Source organism: Pagrus major, chromosome 23, assembly GCF_040436345.1.
Source record: "Pagrus major chromosome 23, Pma_NU_1.0".
Lineage (NCBI taxonomy): Eukaryota > Metazoa > Chordata > Actinopteri > Spariformes > Sparidae > Pagrus > Pagrus major.
The window spans coordinates 14,915,378-14,939,451 of record NC_133237.1 but is presented as its reverse complement, the minus strand read 5'-3'; the positions used below and the strand labels follow the sequence as shown (position 1 = coordinate 14,939,451).

Genomic DNA, 24,074 nt, shown 5'->3' with positions numbered 1-24,074 from the left:
CTCATGTTTGCTCCCCTCATCTTTACAGAAACTGGACCCAAGGCGGGGAAATCACTCATAATCTTGTGCTGGTCTAGCAGGAAGCTGACCTAAGGTGGTGTTGATCAGAACCTAATCCCTCGGCAGGGCCCATCAAAGAGAGCATTTTTCATTAGACACCATCCCGCGCCAGCTGCGCAGCATTAGCCCGGGAATGCAGGGACCTCCAAAGCACCCAGACGGCCATTTTGGCTCCATATGGCACACAGAACCAGGGGTACTGAAGGGAGAGAGATCCGAGGGAAAGAGTGTTCCTATTACAGGGTAATCCTCATTTGAAGAAATCATGCCATCTCTATCAGTCCCTTTTTTGATATATGAAAGCTGTTTTACAGCTAAAAGTTATTTATCCTTCTGGCACACTTTTATTCCTCTCTCTCTCTTTGCTCTTTTTCTGTACACTGGGACAAAAATGACCCACAGTTGTCGAGGAATCTGGAGTCGATTCAAAGCTGTGCGGCTGAATGTTGAACTTAAAGTGATAACACTACAAGCAATGTGCTAGTTTTACTTTTTATGAAAGAGATAAATGATTTCTCCATCCTTTTTTGTCAGCTGAAAGTGCAGGCTACTAAAAAAAAAAACTCACCAAAGGTTGAGCGTCTTACTTTTCCCCCTTTTTTCTACTTTCTAATCTGTCTCCAAGTTTGACTTCGGAGTGGGCAGGGAGAAGTTTCACTACTTCGTTGTGCCCTGTTTTTTTTCACATGGGATTGAAGTCAGCCAGCTCTCAGATCCATATTGACTGGTTCGGCCTGTTTTGTAAGCTGAAAATTTCTCATTCTTTTGATGCAGACAGAAATGCTGTCCTCTGCAGTCCACCATGCTCTTGGAAGCAGAGCCTGGGCAGGCCAGCTTTTCCTCTTTTTTTTTTTTTTTTTTTTGAACGCATCTCCCAGATCCTGGAAAAAAGGCCAGAGAAATCCATTAAATCCATGAATGGATTCCCATCAAAGACGCATGCGTTTAAGGGAGAGACAGAGGGATACAGGGGGATGGGGGGGGCGCTGTGTTTTTGGGAGTAGACAGTCGAAGCTGTTTGAATGAAATAATGAGAAACAGAATATCAGAGGAGATAAGATCAAACGTTAAGATAGTTCCATACATTTGAGCTCCATCAAAAAGATACAGAAGGAAAAGTGATGGAGGTAGGCTGAGAAGAAGGTGTGTGTGTGTGTGTGTGGGGGGGGGGGGGGGTTGCTATTGAAGTTTATCTCTGTGAATGTGTGTGTGTGTGTGGCTGTGTTCATGGGTGAGACTGAGCACACACAACCTCAGACCTCCCAATCTCCGTTCTCCACTGAGGGCCCTGTGAAGCTGCCTCTGTGCCTGATAAAGACGCCTCATCTCTGGGCCACAGTGAGCACGAATCCTGCCTCTCACTCACACCACCGCCTCCTTATCTAACTTTTTTATTCTACTCCACACCTCCTCCGTTTACCACCACCACCACCTAACTGTGGCAAAACCTAAAACATTAGGGCTGTCCGTAAAGAGTTGGCCTTACTCGAAAATCAGGGCTTGGCTTTGAGGAAGTGTGGGAACACGGTTTCTTACCACATGCACACACTCCTCTGTATGACCACTAGCTTATAAAACACAGGTCATATTTTCAATCAGTGCTTAACGGGCAGTATTTATATAAGCTTAGAGTTTAGTTAGTGGAGAAAAGGTCTTTGTGTTGGACCTCTTCACCTAACGCAGCTGTGTCCTACTCACTCCCTGCTTGTCAATACTAGAGATCTGAGATATGGTGAGACTAAGGATCAGAAGGGCTCAGGTTTGATAGGAAGTGAATAACGTCTGGAACCTTGAATTAATATTTTCTCTTAGTCTGGAGAGCATGGCTCTTTGAACTGCAAGAGGAGATTAGATGTGCAAATTCTGTTTGATATGTTTGTTCGGACGGGAGAGTTTGTGTGTAAGAGCGAGAACGCACACTCATATGTGCTTAGTATGTTTACATATTGCACATGTATGCATATGGCTTTTAATTGTCGGCAAACATCTGCGTAATAAAGTGTGTATTCACGAAATACACACAATGACAAAGGGCGAGGTGAAGTCCACATATACTGATGATTCCTCGAGCAAGTAGTGGAAACAGAAAGTGTGTGTATGTGTGTATTTGTAGTACTTCCATATGTGTGTGTTTCTGTGTGTGTGTGTGTGTGTGTGTGTGTGTGTGTGTGTGTGCACGTGCATGCCTAGTTTCACTTCAGATCAAAGGGACAGGGCATTTCATCAAACACTAACCAAGTGTGACAAAACCACCTGGAGGCAAACATCAGCCAATGAGAAAGCAGCTTTTTGGCATGCAGTAGCCAATCCCTGCTCCCCCTGTCACAGCAGCAGTGTCCCTCTGGCACATGGTCCCACATGACTTGTTGACATGAAAGGCACGACAGCGCTCACTCTTTTCTCTGACACACACACACACACACATACAACCACACAGGTCTGGCACTAGAAAGCTGTGGTATGAAGGCCTCTGTCTTGCAATTAGTCTCTTTTTCCCCTGCAGGTTTTTGCGTAAAGGAAATGAAGTATATGTACATCCAAAAACTTGAGCGAGACTTCCTTTAAAGTTAGGTTGGTTTGGAGAGCTGAGGTTTGAGTGTCCTTTTGTGCAACTCGTTATGAAATGACACTGTAGTTGTAAAGGCTTTTAGATAATGACGATGAAGATAATGTGACTGGAGCCTGAACAATATGTCAGTGTCGGCTTAGTTTCCTGATATGCACTGATATGAAAACTTTCTTTTTACTGATTATAATGCAGAAACATGTTTGGGATAATTTAGAATTATTAAATTCCCAGTTAAGTTTACTATTTCAGTGCACTGATGTAATTTTAGACAATAAAGTTTAGTGTTAAACTGTAAAATATCATGCCTCTGTTGCATATCAGAAGGTGTAATGGGTGGGACAAGTGAGAGTTTGTTGCATCAGAGCCAAAGTAAATACCGATAATTGGAAAAATGCTGGATATCAGCCAGATAATCGGTCTGTCCCTACTATAAACTCAAATGGACTTGGATAATGTACTGTGCAGACTTTAAGTTGACTAGTTCCGTTTGATCAAACGTGTGGCCTTCTCTTGATACGATGAATCCAGATTGTCTTTAAACCTCGGTTCATGGTGGGCTGCAGTTCTTTCATGGTGTCTTCAGTGATCATTTGTGAGCAGATTCGGTCTCCCACTCACATACGATTCCATCTGTGAGAAACTGTTGCTTAAAAAGAAACTTGTTTGTGATGAGTAACACAGCTGGAGAAGAGGATTGCAGTTGCAGTTTCAGCTAGGGCACAGACTTCAAACCCTCATTTAAGTTGTTTGGCAAAAGAAAATCATCTGTATATAACTTTTGTTTGTTGCAACAAAGCTGACTACGCGATCGTTTTATGTGGCCGGAGACGCATCTGCTTTCGCACTGTTTTTCCACGTGTGGACACAATGCAACCCTGACCGTCCTTATATGTGGTTCCACTGATTGGATCTTAATGCATCTTCAGCGCGTTCTTGTCGTGCATTCACATCCATATTTAGAGCCGTGCACTTGTGAACGGACCACCCAAGGAGTTTTTAGTGCAAAACATGCACACAGCTGATTTTCTAAATTCTCACTGAAGTTACGGTTCCACACATTGCCAGCCTTCATGCTTTGTGCTTCTTTTCTAGTTGACACAAGGAGAAAGTCCACAAGTAGTGATAATACAGTATCAGTAAAGCTGTTATGAACAAATTAGATTTTGAACGTGTATGTCCTCGTCTTCACATTCAGCCCCAAATCAAAAATACACATTTTTCTCTTGACTATAATGGAACTAGACTACTCGTCCTTGAGGAGATGCACGCTTCCTTCTGTGCTATGATATGGAAAATAGTTCCTACTAGGGATGGACCGATGTTTAAAATAACAATTTAACCAATAAGCGCTACATCACTGATTTTTTTTCTTAACTTTGTTTTCGTTGTTACTTATTCTCCGTTTTGTGTGAAGGATTAAAAAAAACCTTTTTATAAAACTGAACAGTCTTTCTGCCATTCATCACACTATCTACGCACAAATTCAATCATCTAGATTTATAAAACAGCCTTTAATATAACCTTCCTTCCCATGAAAAAAAGACTCATTTTGAAAACTTATTACTTCATAAGCATTTTTATCCTGCTGTACAACCACCTACTTAATGGGGAGAGTTTTTCAGTGCTTAGCCTAATAAAAACATTCTTTTGTGTAACATAAATTAATGTAGTAAAATATAAATGTAAAAGTGATTAGAAAAAGCATTAATTGTATGGAAGAAATGGTCAATTTCCTGTGATGCCCAGCCGCTTAGCCTTGTGATCCGTTTTTCGTTGGACAGCGTATGCACACAGCGCAAAATGAATGATACACAATCGATTAACATCGGCCACTGGTATTGGTGAATGTAAACTTATTTGCAGATAAGCCAATCACAGTAAACGAGGCATTTATCAGCCAATACCAATTTTAAGCCTATTAATCGATCCATCGCTAGTTGCTACATGAAATTGCTGACAATCTGGCTATGATTTCTGGAAAAAGACATTGCTGTAGAGTTTTTCAAAAAATGTTTCAATTGTTTTGTTTTTTTTTGGGTTTTTTTGGCACTTCGATCACCACAGGCCAAGTGCTATCTAGATCCAAGAGAAGGCAGACACACAATATCTCCAAAACTTGGCAGCTCACACCGAAACAATCTAGATGGATAAACGGCACAACGGGTAAAAGGAAAAATACATATTTTTTTATTTTGGTAGTGAATTGTCTCAGCATGCTGGAAGGGAAACTAGGGAGATCTGGTATATCCATCCGTCAGTCCATCTTCACTCACTTTGATCCCGACCCTCTATCACCACGTTCTGTCAAGCTCGGTTAGTGTACTGTTCACCCTCTCAGCCAGAAGATGGTGGTACGAGGTTGTTGTCATTGTTGTCGCCATAGTCACGTCTTGTTCTTCTCTCTTGCCCCCCTGTCACTGCTGACTTATTAGGTTGGTCCTCTGCCATTTGGAGATACACCAAATCACATTATTCAGTCGGTCATGGATTAGACAAGGAGGAGAGAAACACAGGCTGAGGGAGGATCAAAGAGGGCCCACATTCACCTCACACTAACAGGCTAACTGGGAGACAAAGAGATGGAGGAGGCAAAGCAGAGGATCTGATTTTAGGGGAGAAAGAGGTCGTTTGGGGTGTTTGGTGTAGCGGTATTCATATTATTCAAATTGTGTGTCTGAATTAGTATTCGTCTGCCATCGGTATATGTTTACATCATAGCTGCTGCGCAAACACACATTAAAGTGCTCAAGATTGTGTTCCTGTGTTTGTGTATGAACATATGTTATGTGTTTGTGTGCATGTACGCATGCCCAGACCTATCTGAGCTCCTCGTTTCCTCAGTGCACCATCGGGCCCGGCGGCAGAGAGAGAGAGCGAGAGTGACTCACCCAGCAGATGAAAGAGTCAAAGTAAAGGCTCTGCCGTCCCAAAAAAACATCACACGGCTCCCTTGCTCACTTTTTGAAGTCATCCAAGAGGAGGGAGGGAAGCGACACACTTTCTCAATCGCATTAAAACATGGCGTCAGGCAGCTCCCATCTTGTTGCACGCTATAGATTACACTTTGGTTTGAAGTGGAGTTTTAAGTGGGACACCATGATATTGGGCTCTTGTTTTTTTGGGTTAAGTTTCTAATTCAACTCGGAATCATCCTACATCTGAACATCAGGCAGACTCATTGATCAAAGTTACGATGGAGGCATAAATAGATGGGGAAGTGAGGTCTACCTAGGAAGAAAACTAGACAGACATCACAGTTCGATCAAAGTTCAATGACCAAGAAGAGAAACTTTAACATTTCCTTTAGCAAAATACAGTCATCTCAAGCTAAAAGGATAGTTCTGGTTTTTGAAGTGGGGTTTATGAGGTACTCTTCCATAGACGATGTATTACCTGCACGCCCCCAGTTTGGAGAAGGATACGGTGTAGGATACTAAGCAATGTACAGCTACGGATGGCGTCAGCAGCAAAATGTATTTTAGCCCCCCTAAAACAGGCCAACCTAAAAAAAATCTATATACACTAGTTATAATGTTTTCACTGTTTAATCTTGCCGTCAGATATCCCTTTCCAACGGGAAACTGCTGAGCTGATTTATCCCTCTTTGCCCTGTTCAAAGGTACCAAACTGTAATTTTACCACAGAATATTTGCAAGTGTACCACTGCCTCCATCAGTTAGTTTGTGTTGATTTGTGACTTCGGTGTTTTAAACAGCTTAAACAGATTCACCGAACTCACACTAAAAACCAAACTAAACTCCTGTGCTGTCCGAGGTAAAATTAGTTTTTGTCAAAGGAATCTGCTAGCTTTTGAAAAAAACGATAAAACAGTGTATCATGAATTAAATATTTTGTTTCTTTTGGTGGGGCTGGGGGTGCCATGCCCAAGGTAATAGTAGGATAAACACTGTGAATGGATAAGTTCCTCATACAACAACTTAAAAAAAACTGAACTATCCTTTTAAGATCTTTGCCTATGTAACAGTTTACACAAATCTGTGCACAGAAAACCTGAATGAGACACTTTTTCTGTGGACTCCAAGTCTGTCCACCTGCTTATGTTGAAGCAATCTGCGATTCTACAAGCGACTCCATCCATTACACACTCACCGCCTCAAACCAAATTTTTTTCTTGACCCTATGATGAGGGTTAGATGTTATGCCCACTCACACTGATGCTAATGGATGTAATTGGTTTTCTGATACCAAGAACCGGCTTGTTGAGTGCGTAATCAGTGAACATGCTGTATGTTGTGTGTGTCGGCGCGTTTTGATGTATGTTTATCTGCGTATGCCTGTCTGTGCTTGTGCCCGTGATGCATTATTTTTGTACTGTGTGTGTGTGTGTGTGTGTGTGTGTGTGTGTGTGTGTGTGTGTGTGTGTGTGTGTGTGTGTGTGTGTGTGTGTGTGTGTGTGTGTGTGTGTGTGTGTGTGTGTGTGTGTGTGTGTGTGTGTGAGAGATGCGGCAGTGACAGTGAGCAGCGGGGATTAAGAGAATCACTACTGACAGGCAGTGATGGCAAACTGTGAAATGGAAATAAAGCCTCTTGTCATTACAGCACCAACTCGCTCTCTCGCACACGCAGATACACAGCAAGACAGCAATGATTACAGACAAACGAGCAAATAACATCTCCCAGCTCTCCCTCGCTGGCAGATTGAACTCAAATTGTTATGAGAGACATGCGTAGTGAACAGAGGATTGTTTTGAATGCTTACAAATACCGCTGCCACTAAAACTGAAGGCTTTGTGGAGCAATGGGGAGGTTGGCTTCTCTTTGAAATCAGTTCTTCTTTTTGTTTTTCGAGAAATTCACCCCATAAATGCAGATCCCTAGTGTGCATTATACATCATGCATGTGTAGGGTGAAAACAAGAACAACCATTAAATAAGCGTCTTTACTGTAGGTGAGTCATTGTTGCACAAACGCGTCCCTCCCCTTGACCTAGTCACCTGTCAATCGGTCGTCAAAATTGTCCTATTCTGTGCGTGGAGTGACATCATCCTTGCGTCAGTGGTTTTACGATCTTCTGTCAGAGTTCAGCTGTAGGACGCTGCTGAAAACCATAATTGCTCTTTAGCAATGCGAGATGATTGGAAACATATCGGGGAAAAATGCCATATGGAGGCAATATCCTGTCCAGGACTATAGACTGCACTATACTGGAAACAGACACACTTGACTTGAACGCACGCACAGATACAGTTATCATGTGTTGGCTGCATTACTCTATCGAGAAATGTTTACTTTGGTTTCTTCCTCCTTTAGCAGCGGTCCACTCCAAACAATGGGACTGCACACCTTGAGCAAATTTCATTTCCAGGCCGCTTTAGATCAAACTCTGGCTCTGAGCTTGGCCTTCATGCATCCTGTTTGTCCATTGTCTGTGTTTGAATAAGCTGTGTGCATATCTTTGTTAAAGTGTGTGTGTGCACGCGCGTGTGTGTATGAGAGAGAGAGAAAGTTGTCACCCTGTTGTCCGCCACCCCCCCGTCTGTCCTTTTTAAAGTGTGCACTGTATGTGTCTATATGTGTGCGTGTGTGTGTGTGTTTGGCCAGGTTCCCACTGCAGATTATTAATTAAGTTCTGGTAAGCGGTGCATGCCTTGCCTTCAGATCCACTTCCACTCTCTTCAGCACACGCACACACACACACGCAAGCACCCGCACAAAAACGCACACACACACACTTCAAAGCAGCCGCACTCCACACACAGCTAGGATTAAGAGGCGATTGAAGAGCCTGATACAGCCTCAAAGTGCCTTCAGCACCAAAATGCCTTTGGCAGGGCACAGGTAGTCTCTTTGAAAGTGCTTACACACACACACACAGACACACACATAGAGCTGAGCTTTTAATTTAGCTCTGATTTTCCCTTTGTATTTGTCACAGTTCTGTTGGGCTATTTTTCTTTGCATGTACTATCCATATCTTCATCTATTTCCAGCCATTTTGAATGTGTGTCTGGATGGTTGAGCTGTATAATGTATGATGTTGTATAATGCTTCCTGCTAAATTCCCCTGAGTGGCTGTAGGTAAAAGGAATAGGCTAGTAGCAAGCTCTTTATGTTTTTATGAAACATCTGAGCCTGTTTGCATGTCAATATGGCCATATGTTTTCCATGAATCCACTCACGTGAAAACACAGGCATGTACAGTATAGGCAGTCACCTCATTGCCTCACAGTCAATTGTAAAAGTGATGGTGATGTATAACTTTCATGTAAACATTTTCACTAATGAGCCACATTTAAGTCTCATCCTTTGCTATAACTCTCAGAAATGTCACCTGCTTGTAAATAATCTTTGAAGAAAATCTCATAGCAACTACCACAGGGTCATTTCAAGTGCGCTGTGGTCGGGATGGGGTAGGGGTGGGAATCGCAGAGAACAAGCCGTTTCCCACCAGTGCGAAAATGCGGTGCGGCAATACGGAAAGTTGGCATAAGATTTTTCTGCATGACAACTATGCATACCGGGTCCAGTGCGAATTACCCGCGGTGCCTTGTTCCATTTTCTTCCCCGTTCCCCCTGTTTGCGAAGTACACTTCACGATCAGATATGGTCATTTACGTCCCAAGTTCCCCCTGGACCACAAAAGCCCCTTTCCATGACCAACTTGTAGCGTAATCAAGTGAATATCAGCTACATTAGCATCATCGTATCCCAGCTGTTGGGCGATCTCAAACCATATATTGTCCTTGACCTGGTTGTTGAGGTAGATGCTGTGAGACCAAATTGATAAGGCTTTCTCCCATTTTGACCTGAACATCAGCTGGAACAAGGATTTCACTGGTCAAAAATATATTTCAGCAGACATTGAGGTCCATCCAAATATTTTTCCCCTGCATTCGGACTAAAATCTATGCCTGGTATGAAAAGGCTTTAGCTCTGCGATACTCAATACATTACAAGACAAGAAAAAAGTAGCCCTAAAAGGGAAAAAGCAGGAAATATGTATTTATTTTCTGCACAGGGGTGTCAGATTCACAGAATTAGACAAGCCAGATGAAACAAAGTACAAGGAAATGTATAGAGTTTTTTCTTAGTGCCTCTTTAACACACACAGACTGCAACTTGTCCATATCCACGTTTGCCATCATTCCAATGTAAAACAGCCTTAAACTGACAAAAGACCAGACTGCAGAAAGCAGAACAGTTCTTGAGTTAAAATGCTTAACGGAAGGATGTAACTATCCCCCACTAAAATCTTTTCAATCTGTGTAACACCCCACTGCTGGTCTTTATCCCCGTTGTCTTCTTCATCCAAGTTATTTAACTTCTGTTTACTTTATTGATTCATTTGATTAGCGCCACCATGAGGAGTCATGAAGCAGTGATTTGATATTGCCATATCACATTTTCTCCCACCCCAAGGATGGAGCACTCCCGCGGCAGTAAAGGGAGATAACAAATGTTTCAGCTGTAAAGAAAGAAACATAGAAAGCCTCCTTTTGCGCCCCTCTCCCACACACAGTCTCTCTCTCTCGCCTTTTCTACATCCTTCTTTGTCTAGCCCTCTCTCATCAGCTGCTATAGGGCCCCTAGGGACGAGCAGGCTGCCACTCAAAAGAGTCCTGGCGCAGGAAGACAGGCCGGTATCCTTGGTGACGGCTCACTGTGTCAGTGGTGACAGGTGTGTCCGCTCCGAGCGGGACGGCGTGTTTGTCAGGAAGCGTTTGGATGGGGCGCGGAGTCCAAACGCAGCTCAGGTGTTGATGGCTGCGAGGGGTGCGTTCAATGAAACTGTGTGTTAGTGGGTTGTCTGTCTGTCACTGGCTGTCAGGACAAGAAAGCATGTGTGTTTGTGCGTGTCGATTTGTGCGTTTTGGTTTGTGTGTGTGTAAATGAGGTTTTTTTATTTGTATCTTTATGTTTCACATGTTCAACAAACAGGAGTTTTTAAGAATTTAAAGGATAAGTGGTGTTATACTTTGTTGCTTCAAACATCATTGACATTGCAAGTTGCTTACTGGGGTATAGAGAGTTTTAAGACTTTTTAGACTTTCTAATGTTGCCTTGATATGATATGAGATGAGGTGTGTCTTCAATTACACATGTAGAGAAATTAATTTAACAAAGTGTAGCAGGCGTGCAGTGATGCAGAAGATCACAGTTATGTTTGTATACAGTAAACATAAACACTTGGCTTTCAGAAAAAGGGGCACTGTGTAGTTTTGGAGAAGAAACTTAAACTCTAAATTTTAAACTTGCCTGCCTAAATAATGACCTATATCCCCCCTTTAATTTGGGCCGTACTCTTTCTACAGCACTTGTATAGACCTTGTCACCTTGTATACAAGCAGCCAGCCATTCACATCCCCATAGAATTCCAGCACTTCACACCTCATTATCTCACTCCACTGTTCAGCCTCTCACTGAAACTCTGGCTTCACAACGCGGCGAGCTGAACGGAGACAGATCTTGTATTAGACACTCGCGGTCTTTGCTTCCAGCTGGCTAGCTTCCCATAGAGCAACAACTGAAAACAAAGAGAGGAGCGCCGCTCAATAAACTCCTAACAACAATTTCCATTCACTCCGTTTCTGTCTCCACCATGTTGTGTCTCCCGGCTTCTCCTGATCGTCTCTCTTTTTTTCTCCTATGGCTAAGTGGCAGCTTCACATTAGCCCCCCCCCATCCACTTGCTCCCCTTCGTGTAAAGTGATGAATTGTTGGCAGGGGATCAAAGGGGGAGTGGTGCCCACTGTGCACCATGCCCGTCACTACCTGCTGGCACACATGAACCTTGTGACTGGCACTGTGCCAAAGGGGCCACAGGCCTGCGCCGTGGGGACACGCTGCCAAGTGGCAGAGGTCAACATGAGTGTGTTTGTGCGTGTGTGTGAGCATGGGCAGATTGGGAGGGTAACGTGTGCACTTCCTGACAGAAGATTCAATTTCACAACTACCTCGCTCTTTGTGTCTCTCTATCCGTCTGTCTGCATATCTCTTTCTCACACTCCCTTCTCCCTTCTTGTTGCAGACCAACAGCAGGTTGAAGCAGATTGAGAAGGAGTACAGTCAGAAGCTCGCCAAGTCTGCCCAGGTAATCAGTTTTCTCTTCTACCCTATTTCCCACCTCTTTCATTTTATATTCCTCTTTTTCCCCTGAACCGCTTGAAAGATTCGACAAATGTACTGATGGGAGAGTTGAAGAAAGCACACATGAAAACGCACACACATGCACACGTACTTGAACTCGCAGCAAGCCATCCCTGCCCTTACCCTGAAACACACATCCCATGTCATATGGGCATAAGGGTTGAACAGAGTTTAGATAAATAAATCAAAACATAAAAACAGAGAAGTTTGTGTTACATAAAGGATATCTAAAGCTCTGTTTACCAGCTTATGTCTTTACTTTTCCTGGCTCCCATTTTCCCCATGGTGTCCAGAGGTGTTACACCAAAGTTAGTGTGTACATGTGTGGCTTTATAACACAGGTAAACATTCTTGATTGACTCTTTTCCCATTGTGAGTAGACAAGTTAGCCTTTCTGTCACGTTAGCAGCAGTTTGCGGTTACTTTGTTTTGAGTATGAGGTGGCCAATTCTTACATATTGCAACTTTTAAGTTGCATAGAAGCCAATGACAATGTTACGGTAGTTACTCTTTATATATTTCACTCCAGTCTCTCCTTGAAGTCAATGGCAACCAAATGATGTAGTGCTGCTTGAATGGAGACAGATGGAAAACATTTACGCGCCAACATCCAGAACTTCAACGTGCGTCATAGCGTCACGCTGAAAGTTTGTTTGTTAGAGTCGCTCTTTGGATAGGGATACATGTAGATGAAATAATCGCAAGAAAAACTCAGAGGCACTCTCTTTGAAACTATTAAAATGCCTTCTACACTTCAAAAAACAACTCAGATGGGTTTTTGTTACGCTTAACAGTATCTTCTGTGTTGGAGCTAATTTATAGCTCAGTCTATAATTTGGCCCTTTGATTATCATAGCAGCAAATCAGCACTCGATGAATTTGAAATTGAGATTTCAGATCACATATTATGTATTTGAGACGTTTACTGAGTCTTTCTTCAACTCTCACCATGTTATCTACGATACCATGTAGCGCAAGTGGAAGTAGCCTCTGCAGCATTGTATAAATCAATATTAAACAATCACTTTGACTCCCTACATTTTATTTTACTCAGTTTGTCCCCTTTCCGTTCGCTAGTTTTCTCTTCTCTCTCACCCATTACTCTTTTTTTCATCTCCATACCTGTTTCTCTTCCTCCCGTCATGGCATCATCGAGGGCCATATGTTAAACATTACTGCTCGTCTCCTCAGACTGAGCCCATTTAAACTGAGGTAATTCTTCTCCCCCACCAGGTATATAACTTCCAAGGACACACTCTGTCATTCAGAAAAATGTCTCAGAGAGTTCAGGCAGCTTCTACCTCCCCAGTTTAAAAGATCCAAAACACCCTAAGTAGTGTTTACATTACAAAAGAAAAGAGTTTTCCTCTTGATTATGAAGCAGGGTAAAATATCACAATCATTTGGCCGTAATTGCGCCTCGTTACCCAAAGAGGAGATTCAAAGAGGGGGGGGTTGTTGTTTTTCTTTCTTTCTTCTCCTCTTTAAATCCCCCCATTTTGGGTTGGTTGGCAAAGGCACAGAGTTGAAAGCGGGGTTGACAAGCAGATGTTGTGAGAAAACGGTAGCTTATTAGGTTACACAATGCTCGACTTCAAAAGAAGTCGGATGCTGTGCGAAAGTTCAGCCATGTTTGCCCGCTTTGGCGGTGCGGTACGCCACCGCAGACAAAGCAACAAGTGATTAATCCTCTGTTTTGGGGACACAGAGCTGGCACAGGTTCAACAAACAACATTCTCTCTGACATTAAAGAAAAGTCTCACAGAATTCAACACCTTCGTTGAATGCAAGGTTATGCTGAAGGTGTGGGTTTTGGTGCAAACACATTAATATGCGTGATTAATGCGGGATATTTGTCGTGGGCTTGGGCGGCTTTGTTTTAAAAGGTAAAGGTGGAACCCTCCCTCGGGGCGACTCAGTCAAATGTAAACAAGAGGCCTTTGAACCTCAAAGGCTAACCCCAGTTGTTAACCCCTCAGTGTCTGACAGGGGGCATCGCTCTTGAGCTCAACTGCATAGCTAATAGCCCAATTAAAAACATACCACGCCATACATTATCCTGAGGGGACTGGAGACGCACCACGTAAGGGTATACGTTTACGTGCATGCACACACAGACACTCACACCTTTCTCTTTGCTTTTGTCTGTCTTTCTCTGCCTTTCTCATTCACACACACTCACACTCACACACACACAGACTCTCCTAATTAGTGTCTCTCCGATCCAATCCTGTGTGTTAAGCGTCTAGCTGTGAGTGGTCCTCCTGGGTGACCTGTGAACTTAACAGGGCTGTGCTCTCTTCCCCCACTTAATGATCAGGCTACAGTGGGTGGTAGCTTTGGCACTTGTGGGAGATCATTACTTTATCCCTGACCGTCCACCGTGTGAGTAGGTAGGAGGTGGAGGGAATTTGCCATGGGAGGCCCAGTACATTAGAGGTGCCGTGTTCAGGAAGAAAGGGGTTGAAGTTCACTCCATATGCAAATATAGCTCATTTATTTCTGCACAATAGTGGTTGTTAAGTTCCACAAACAGTGTTCACATGTGACCTCTTGGGCATGTATTATCCAAATAGGATCTTTTACAGTATTTATTCCTTTTGATGCATTCTCACTGCTAAAAAAAATACTTGAATACAGTAATGAACCATCCTGCACTGTTTATACTCCCGATTATTGCTCATTGTTAAAGTTGCTTCAATCAGTACTTGTATATTACCAATGAATCGTAGTTCTTGTGTAATGTGACAGGGGGTCAAACGAAGGGATGAACCCACAGAAAAAAATAACACTAGTGAACATTGTGGAGCATTTAACAAGCAAAGACCCAAATATTTCCTTCAGGAGTTGGTAGAGACCAATAAAGAGCTAAACGAGCTAAGACTGGACTTGGATTAATCAGTAACACAACAGGTCGTATAAACAGGGAATCTGACAAATTATTATAATTTCACCGCTTCCTGGTTGATCAGCAACTGAAAAGATGATAGATGTTGTTCCAGTGAAAATCTGGAGGGAGAACGGGTCATATTTCAAGGTCAAATGACACATTTGATAACCAATTAGCTAAAAGCTACAAGATAAAAGTGTCCAGGATGTGCAATAATTAATTTACGCCTTTCCTATTGCATCATATAACACTATCAAACAGTAACTTTAGCGAGGAAGTGGTTGAATGCTAACGTTAGCTGTTGTCTAATGGAGGCTGATGGGTGATTCAATATGTTTATGTAAAAGTTCTTGTGTAGAGGCACTGTTTTCAAGTTACCCATCACTGGGAGCAATATTTACAATAACTTACCTTGTTTCTGGCTGACATATGGGATTTTTTCTGTAAAGCTGCATCAAGCTGTTTAGTGATTGGCCTAAAAATTAGTTTCTCAAATGATCAATTATAAACAGTATAGAATGCGTAAGAGAGGTGAAAAAGTGCTTTAAAATGTTGCAGATTAGATTTCTGTCTCTTTGAACGCTTTTTAAATCGCTGAACAAATCAGAATTGTGTGGGCAATAAACCATCTGAAATAGCTAATGTTCTTAAATGTTTAATAACTATTAAACCACTGATCCTTTCCATATGCTTTAAAAACTCATGTATAGTGGATCCATTCATCCATTCTCAGACAAAGCAAATGTAAAATTTGGACTTTAATTGAGCCAGACTGAAACTTAAGATTCTCCTCACTTGATGCTGAAAGCTAGAATACAGCTAGAATAAAACAAAATAAATACAGGAGAGTCAGGCGCCCCAAAAATTGTTCCAAGTCTCTGACAGCTGCACTCTTTCAAAATTAGCCAACAACTTGTTAACATTGCAAAGAATCTATGGTGGCCATCATTATATGATTATTCACCTTTCTGTTTACAAACAGATGAATAAACACCAGACCTGCTCATTTCTCCTCTTTTTTTACCTCAGGTTCATGGAGAGGTAATCCTGCCTTTAGCCCTAAACAGAGATGCTAGTAGGCTGGGGGAAAAGACAAGTCTCACCAGACCAATTACAGACTTAAAAAGGCCTGGCTGGATATCAGACGGAGAAAAAGGTGCCGTGGCGTGTATTTATATATATATACAGGAATAACAAGACAGACAGCTGAGTTCACTAGTTTAGTGTGCCGCCACCGCCTGGGGCTGAAGACCAGCAGATGCAGGGAATCCATATTGCAAAATAATTATTACGCCCAGAAAAGATGTTCCATAATAATGTGCCATTTGTTGCTTTCATGTGGCTTTCCCACTGACAAAATAAGCCTAATCTCCCTCTCATCTCTCTCTATCTGTGGTCGACCCACACCACTCTAACTCCCACACAGTGTGCAGATTCCAGCAGGGCTAGTCCTCCAGAGCTTGAACATGGTAAACAATTATCTGTCTAGCCCAAAGCTAGCAGCACCCCCCCTCCACCTATGTCTCTTTCTCTTTCCCCTCTCGCTCCCTTCCTTTCCCTCTCTCTTTTACTCTCTCTCATCTCCCCTCTGCCTTTCCCTGACAGTGGCTTAAATAGAATGTTAATTTTGACTGGAGGATTTCAAAGCCGAGGCAGTTCCTTTTCATCTTGGTGTGCACCGCAAGTTCACCAACACAAAGTCACTCTGCTCTTCAAAAGGAAGTTGTTTTTTCCTTCCTGTCTATTTTTTTTTTTTTTACCTCCCTCTTCTCTTTCTGTCTCGTCTCAAAAAAGACACAAGACATGAGACTCTGGGAAACGCAGTGATTCAAGGTGATTGTGTCTGCCACCCGAATCCATGACAAATGTGAAAAATCTGTTGCAAGTCATTGTGTGAGACCAGTGAAATGAAGCAAATCAGCATCTTGTGCAGGGAATGTTTTGCATTTTGCATCTGGCAACAGGTTGATTGCATAACAAACATTAGCATAAAAAAGTACATCTAACTTATAAACAAGAGCAGATCTACAATTTCATAGTTTTATTGACTCACTGACCAGTTTGTTTAACAGTGTGTGGTCAGTTGTCTCTGTGCTACTTAGTAAAATCAAACACTCGTGTTTTTGTCTCACCTATAGTTAATTGCGGAGCTGCAGACGTCTGTGTGTGACTCGAAGGAGGAGGCTGTTCGTCTGCAGCAGGCCACGGAGAAGCAGTTGGAGGAGACGAATGCTCGATGGGATAAAGAGAGGAGAACAATGACTCAGCACGCCGATCAGGCCAACAAGGTCAGTGTCGGGCACCCACAGGAGACCACTCACTTAATTATACTTAGAGGCTACCTCCACCAATTTTACACGTGTGTTTACAGGTGTTGGCGAGGACGACTGCATGTGTGAAAAAAGTAGTATAAAGCCTGTTGTGACTCCAGAGGAAGCTACATGTGATCTAATGAATTGCCTACAGTGATGTCACTAAGTGGCTTAGTTGCATTGTGGGTAATGTAGGTGCCGGGTGTTGAAAAGCGGTCCACCAGCCTAGCATTGCACTCCCATAAAACTGTTGGAGAAGAAATGATGAAAATCAATACAGCTGAACCAGAAATAACACCTTTTTTATTCTCGTCTTCATAGCCCGGCGCCTACGTTACCCACAATGCAACTCGGCCACTGAGTGACATCACTGGAGGAAATTTATCAGAAATGCAGCTTCCTCTGGAGCCATAAAAGGCTTTATACTACTTTTTTCACATGTGCAGTCGTACTCTCCAAGACCTATAAACACACTTTAATGTGAAAATTTGGTGAAGTTACCTTTTAATAACTGCATCAATCAACTCTGATCATACAAAATTTCTGTCCTTTCTTCCATTTTATATGAGTGAAAAGTGAACTGGGTGTTGCAAAGTTTCACTCCTCTACACATCATTTGGTCTGTAGTGACGCGTAGGGTTTTTGTTTACATCCCATAATATATAAATAGCGTTATTAGGTTGTTTGATTAAGTCATTACTCGCAATAATCCAACTCCCACAAAAAGCTGAGTTTACATAAGTAGTTACTTAAGTCTGAGTATTACATATTTTTTTACTTGCCTCCTGCCACTTCAGTAACTGTAAATACACTATCAACTATAATGGAGAGGATTAAGAACTGTACTTCTAGTCGCACCTGCACAAGCTCCAGTCAATCTTCAAGGTGTCTGCCATTTTATCCACTTCTCTTATCTTCCTATCTTCTGAATCTCCTTGCAGTCTTATGTACTTCCTCTCCTGTATCAGCGCTCTCAGTCGTGTTCACCTGCAGAGGCAAACCTTTCGACTCAGAGAAAGGAGGCGGGGGGGGGAGGCGTCGGTTAACCGCATCCTCCAAAAAACCTTGTCTGGATTTGACTTTTATAGAGTAGACACGGGTTGCTTTTTCTTTTGTTAAAGCACAGGCCACAGTTTGTATGCATGTGCTCTGTCATTTTTATGGCTAGTAGCAAACTTCATAGTGTCTTTAAGTGGCTTGTGTGCTCCGTGTCTGGCAGAAGCTTATAAAGCTGTCTGCTGCACCCCGCTTCTTCAGTCAGAGTCTCTCTGTACATACATTAATTTTTATTTTTTACCTTTAACTTTTCTATTTCTCACTGTTTATTTTGTGAAACCTAATTAAACTTAATGTGTAGAACAATATTAGAAATCAACACTTTTTTAAAATGTGTAGATAAAACACATTCTCTTCATTTTTTTCCACTCTGTTCCTCGATCTTCATCCTCCTCCTCCTCCTCCATGTAGATTTCTCTTTTGGACTCACAGAATCTTTTATTCTGCCTCTTGCCCTAGCAACCAGACTGGGACACAGTGGCAGTTGATTGGGTGTGGCCCACTAAATAAAGAGTTGTTGTGTCTGGGATCAGGACATGTTTCCAAACACAACCTTGTCTGTTTGTGGTTGCAGCTGCCCCGTATAGTAAGGAGGCAGGTCTGTGAGTCTCCCTTTAGGTCTCCTCTCCTTATGGGCAGCCCAGACCTCCCTCGCTCAGACACCAGCTCTCTCCTAAAGCCAGTTTGCTCTGAGATGGCTTGCCCCACACCAGGAATGTCTGAAATATCCAGATTTCTACTGCTATCAATGCATGGTTTACAGTAAAGACTGATCGTGGTTCTGTGGTCCAAATCATTCAGCCCAGATCCTTCACAGAATTGTTTTTATTACCCAGGCAGCCCTGGTGATCTTCAGATCTTCATTTCTTTTCTGTTGCTCATTCATAAACAACACATTCACTGTGTTCAGATTATAATCAACAAAGCAGCAGGAAGTCATTTCAAGTGGGACTACACACATGCAAAGCACTGTAGCACATGAGCTGCTGACTTTTTGATGCTCAAGTGGGACAATGAAGTGTCACCTAATATTTAATCATTTACTCCTGTTTCACTGAATGGAGTAGTTACATAATCACAATCTATGTTTGCTGTCTAAATGGAAGACAGAAACAACAGAAACATTATTCTGTGATGCAGCTAATGAGTTACACTTAAAGGTAAACTTTGTGTATAAAATTTACCAAATTTAGAAGAAAGCCCAAAAAATTTGTTGTCGTTAATGTTTCAACAACAACCAAAATTGTGAGATTTGCCTGAGGGAGTCTAGGGAATCTGTGGTTACTAGTTCAATGGTGAAATCAGTTGAACCCGACAAACATCTGCCACTTACCTAGACAGGTTAAGTGAACACAAACATGTTATTTGCATTACAGTGACCAAAATGGAAATCAGACAGCATGTAATCCATTATGCCTGTTGTTGTGGCTTGTTCTTCTTCCTGTTTCACAACGGACATCAGTTGAGTAGGTAGTCCTGCCGCCCAGACCACCTCTGAATGTGGGCTGAGTGATCTCAAATGCCTCCTCAGTGCGTCTTGGGTGCCTTCATACCTGTACTTGTAGCTGTCCATTTGTGATCGGATCACCCAGGACGGATGTTAAAACCAGGTGTAAACAGGCTCTTAGATACACAATAATTCATCCCTAATTTACTGTAATTGCCTTAAAATGTTTGTCATTATGTTGAAGTGTTTCCTGTGGATTTAAATGTCACTTTCAGGGAGACTGGGTGACACTGACCCTGGCTACTTTTGCTCATATTGTAGCTTTGTTGCTTGTAATCTAACTATACCATTACACACACACACACAGTCTCCCCAGCTGTAGGCTGTGTTAGAAGACACAGGTCTTGGCATTTGTGTTGGTAGCAGACAAAGGCTTTCTGTTTGCATTATCTGTGTCCTCATTATTATGATCCCCCCTGTATTAACCACCCGCTAATGAGACTCCAATTAATGATTGAATTGCTTATTAAAGGCCAGACATGAGGGGAAAGAAGACAAATACTTAGGGAGAGAGAGGTAACATCGGTCAAACAGCAAATGAAGAGAAAATGAAAAATAAAATAGAGTTAGTGTTAACTTGAAAGCAGAGGGAGAGGATAAGGCTGAGATGGTAAACAATGAAGGGGAAGAAAGAGAGGGAGGACCGACAAAAGGATGGAGGAAGTGTGAGGATTGAGACAGCAAACAGAAGGACAAGGGAAGAAAGGGGGAGCGCGGGGAGAAAAAGAAAGAAATGGCTGAGAGCTGTCAGTGGGCCATCGGAGGGAGTGTGTCGCCTGCTGACATTGTTTCCATGCTGCTCACTTCAAAGGGCTCGGATTATGAAGAGAGCGAGGGGCTTCAGACAATGGGAGGGGAAGAAAATAACATCAAAGTTAGCCGCACATTTGAATCTGGATAATCCCAAAACAGTTGTTCTGAATGCATGCTGCACCGGATCAGATGTCCCTTTTTTTTCCTCCCTCGCCAGCCCCGTTCTGCCATTTCTAGCCCGAATTTAGCTCCCTCTGTGGCTCTACTGTACTTGTGACTTCTTAAATGTGGGTGTTAACTGCAGAGACCTTTGTATCTCGTAAACCCCTTTTTTTAGAACAACGGTAGTACAGTTAAGTATGTTCATTATATGGGGTTTTTTGCATAACTGACGTTTAGGTGGAGGAGTATTTTTGTGTGGTGTGCGTGGGAGCATGTCATGTGTGTATGTACATATAGAAGGTTTCAGTGTGTGCCTGCCTGACGTGTGTTGTCACAGACATGGACACTGGCTTTGCATTGCAGTTTGAATAGCAAATAGACTAAGTATCAGAGTGGGTGTTGTAAACTTGAGCACACGTGAAGTGCACAAGCTGGTGAGTGCAATGTCCAGAATAGTGAGCAGACACAGCTTTTTTTTTTAGAGATTTTTCAAATTAAAGCTGCTGTAAGTGCTATATTTTAATGCAGGAGAAGAGCTAGCGAGCCGTTCGCAGCAGAGTCCTGTGGTGTTTTCGGTTAAAAGAGCTCACAGCAAATCAAGCTAACGGAGCTAATAGCTTACAGCTAACAGAGCTGAACACAGCAGGACTGAGAGTTTCTGTTCAGAGGATCATGAAGCGTCTAACAGTGAACTGCAGTTTAAAGTGACAACACAACCAGTTTACATTAAAGGTGCACTACGTAGTTTTTTGGGGAAAAATAAGCAGAAGAGAAAGATCTTCATTGACTGATTTTTTTATGTCTAAATAAACAAACTTTTCTTTTCATAACTGAATACACAAACTGACCTTAAAGGACAAGATGATTTCATACCGTTTTACTTTGTTTATGTTTGGCGGACCCTGCCACCTTTCTAGCTTCAAACACTGTTCTCGGAACTTTATTTTGTCTGAGAACAGCTTGTTTATTCAGTCATGGAAAAAGTAAATATTTCTGAGTTTGTGTTATTACCTCATTATATATTGTAAATATAAAAATTCTAAGTTTGAATTTCTTCTCCAAAACTGCATCGTGCACCTTTAAATAAATATACTGAAGTACTTAGGCTCAGCCAATACTTTTAACTTCCAACTATAGATCATATTTACAAACTTTAAATAAAGAACATTTTGTTATTGGCATGGGTTACGTTCACTTTGCGAGATATCGTCTTTGCGAGATTCAACAATCTGCTACTGAACTAAACATAAACACATCCATCCATCAGTAACAGGAAGTTGCAGTGTCACACATTAGACATTAAATAAAGAGAATCTGAGTTTTTGTAAATTCCCCTTCTAATGTTTCACCTCACTTCCTGCCTTTGTTTCTTCTGAATTATCTCTCACATGGAGATGTAGTCAGTTGTAGCCGGTTATATTTAGGTTATCAATTATCTCATAACAGTGTGCAAGGAAGGAGTGGCCAGTTTTAATGCACTATAACCAGGCCGGTGTCAAAGGACTGTGGAAGGTGAAAGTGAGATGAAAGCGCCGTATTTGCTTTCAACTGTCCAGTCTATTCATATCAGGTAAGGGCAATGGGAGCCAATATGGAGTAAGCCAGTGTGAAGCATTGGGGCATGGCCAGCGTTACTTTTTTCATGTCGTCTGTTTTCCCTCCATGTGGTGTTTTGGTAAAGTGTGTCCATTTGTGGATGGATTTTGTCTTTGATGAGACGCAGGGGTTTGAGGTGAACGTGAAGTTTAATAGTGAGGTTAGTGGGATTACTGGAGTACATGGTGTGTGTCTGTGTGTGCGGAGAGTGTATGTATGAGTGTGCCTGAAATGTGCAGCTGCCAAATCTGACAGAACTCAAGCCCACATTAGCCTGCCAAGAGAAAGGTACAAAGACACACACACACACACACACACACACACACACACAGGCTCTTCCCCTTCTCTCTCTCTCTCTCTCTCTCTCTCTCTCACACACACTCTTTCCAACTCTTTTCTGTCTCAAACTCTGTCTGTCACCACACACACATACACAAGCACACATGCTCACCTCGCCCTGCCAAAAGGGAGAGGTGGATGGTGAATAAACAATGGCACTCCGCCCATAGTGTCACCCGCCTGGGCTTTGATCAGCACCGCTGTTCCTGCTCCCCACAGCAGTGCTTCCTGTCTTTCTGCCTGCCGAATGCTGCCGTGCGTGTGCGTGCACACACACCCTCACACACACCTATAAATTAGTGTCTCATTCTTATACATGGGCCTACATATACTATCTCTGAGTCTTTATCTGTGACTTTCTGTCCCTCAAACTCGCACACAAGCATAACTTTGAGTTAGTGCGCTCGTCTGTACATCTTCTGATTGTGTCGCATTTTCTAACATACACCCACATGTGGTCAATGTTTGCACACACACACACACACACACACACACACACACACACACACACACACACACACACACACACACACACACACACACACACACACACAGACAGTGATACACACCTTTGATCCAGGCCCATCCAAAGAGAAGGTTCTGTCCTTTGGGTGAAGTGACAGCAGACACATTACATAATGCAACAGTGACCATTGTCTCACTCTTCTTGAGGGTGAAACTGAATATATGAGGTGCACTGTTCTTTGTACCTCTTTTTGTAAAATTTAGATGGCATCCATGTGAACTTGGTGCTCTGCTTTTATGCACATGCACTCGTAACAAGGCACAAGGCTCCTGTGCACACACACACACACACAACCACGCAAACATGCGCTCGTTCAAGGGGGCTAGTTGTAGCAGCTGCATTTTGTCAGTAGTTCTTTAGTTATATATGCATTAGTTTCTGAGGGGGTTGAAAGGATGACTTTGCCTGTGGGAAGGAATGGCAGCAGTGGATCAAGAACAGGTGTGCTGGATACCCTCTGTTGCAGAGGCAAAGAGCTGCTTCAATCGCTGTGTGCATGCACGTGTGCGTTTGTCCTCTCTACGTTAGTGTGTCTGTCCATGTCCTTCAAATACGTCCATGTTGTTCGTGTCAACCTTGAACTGCGCATTTGTTCTCTGAAGTTTGTTAAGCCATCTGCTTTTCTGTCACTTTCTTCTTTTTGTTAGTGTGTGGGCATGAAGACTACTTTCACAGTTTTAATTTGGTTGTGTATGAAGATATTTTTCATATATTAATGGGCACAATGTATTTTTGGAGAAGAAATTAAAACTCAGAACAACATATTAGCCACAAGAAGTTGATTAGTTCACATTGTAGGCCTATTAAAGGTCCAGTGTGTAGGATTCAGGGGGATCTATTGGCAGAAAGTGAATATAGTATTAATAATTGTGTTTTATTAGTGTTAAATCACCTAACTGAATCTAACAATTGTTGTGTTTTCATTACCTTAGAAAAGAACATTTTATTAATTCATTAATTTTTTTTAGTTGGACATGTTGCACCACAATGTCTTTACAGTGGCCAAGAACGGACAAACCAAACACTGGCTCAAGTTAAGGCTTTTGCATTTTGTAGCGGTAGAGGAGAGTGAGGCAAGCGGTGTTCAGGAGGTCGCGCTCTTAATTGTCACAGATTGATGCCCAAGAAAGTCCTACTCGCTGGACTTTTAAAGGTTTGTTGTTCTGAGATAGTTTGAAGGACCAAACTGTCTTGAA

The 24,074-nt window shown here is 42.4% G+C and overlaps 1 protein-coding gene across 3 annotated transcripts in view; it reads left to right on the top strand.

The window, feature by feature from the left end:
• The window catches only part of cep112 (centrosomal protein 112), a 107,832-nt gene that overhangs the window by 65,572 nt on the left and 18,186 nt on the right, over positions 1-24,074 (top strand). For all 3 annotated transcript variants that reach the window (XM_073494576.1, XM_073494573.1, XM_073494575.1), the window contains 2 exons: positions 11,619-11,681; positions 16,766-16,915. In XM_073494576.1, the coding sequence (XP_073350677.1) occupies positions 11,619-11,681; positions 16,766-16,915 (213 nt within the window). The remainder of the gene's footprint in view (positions 1-11,618; positions 11,682-16,765; positions 16,916-24,074) is intronic.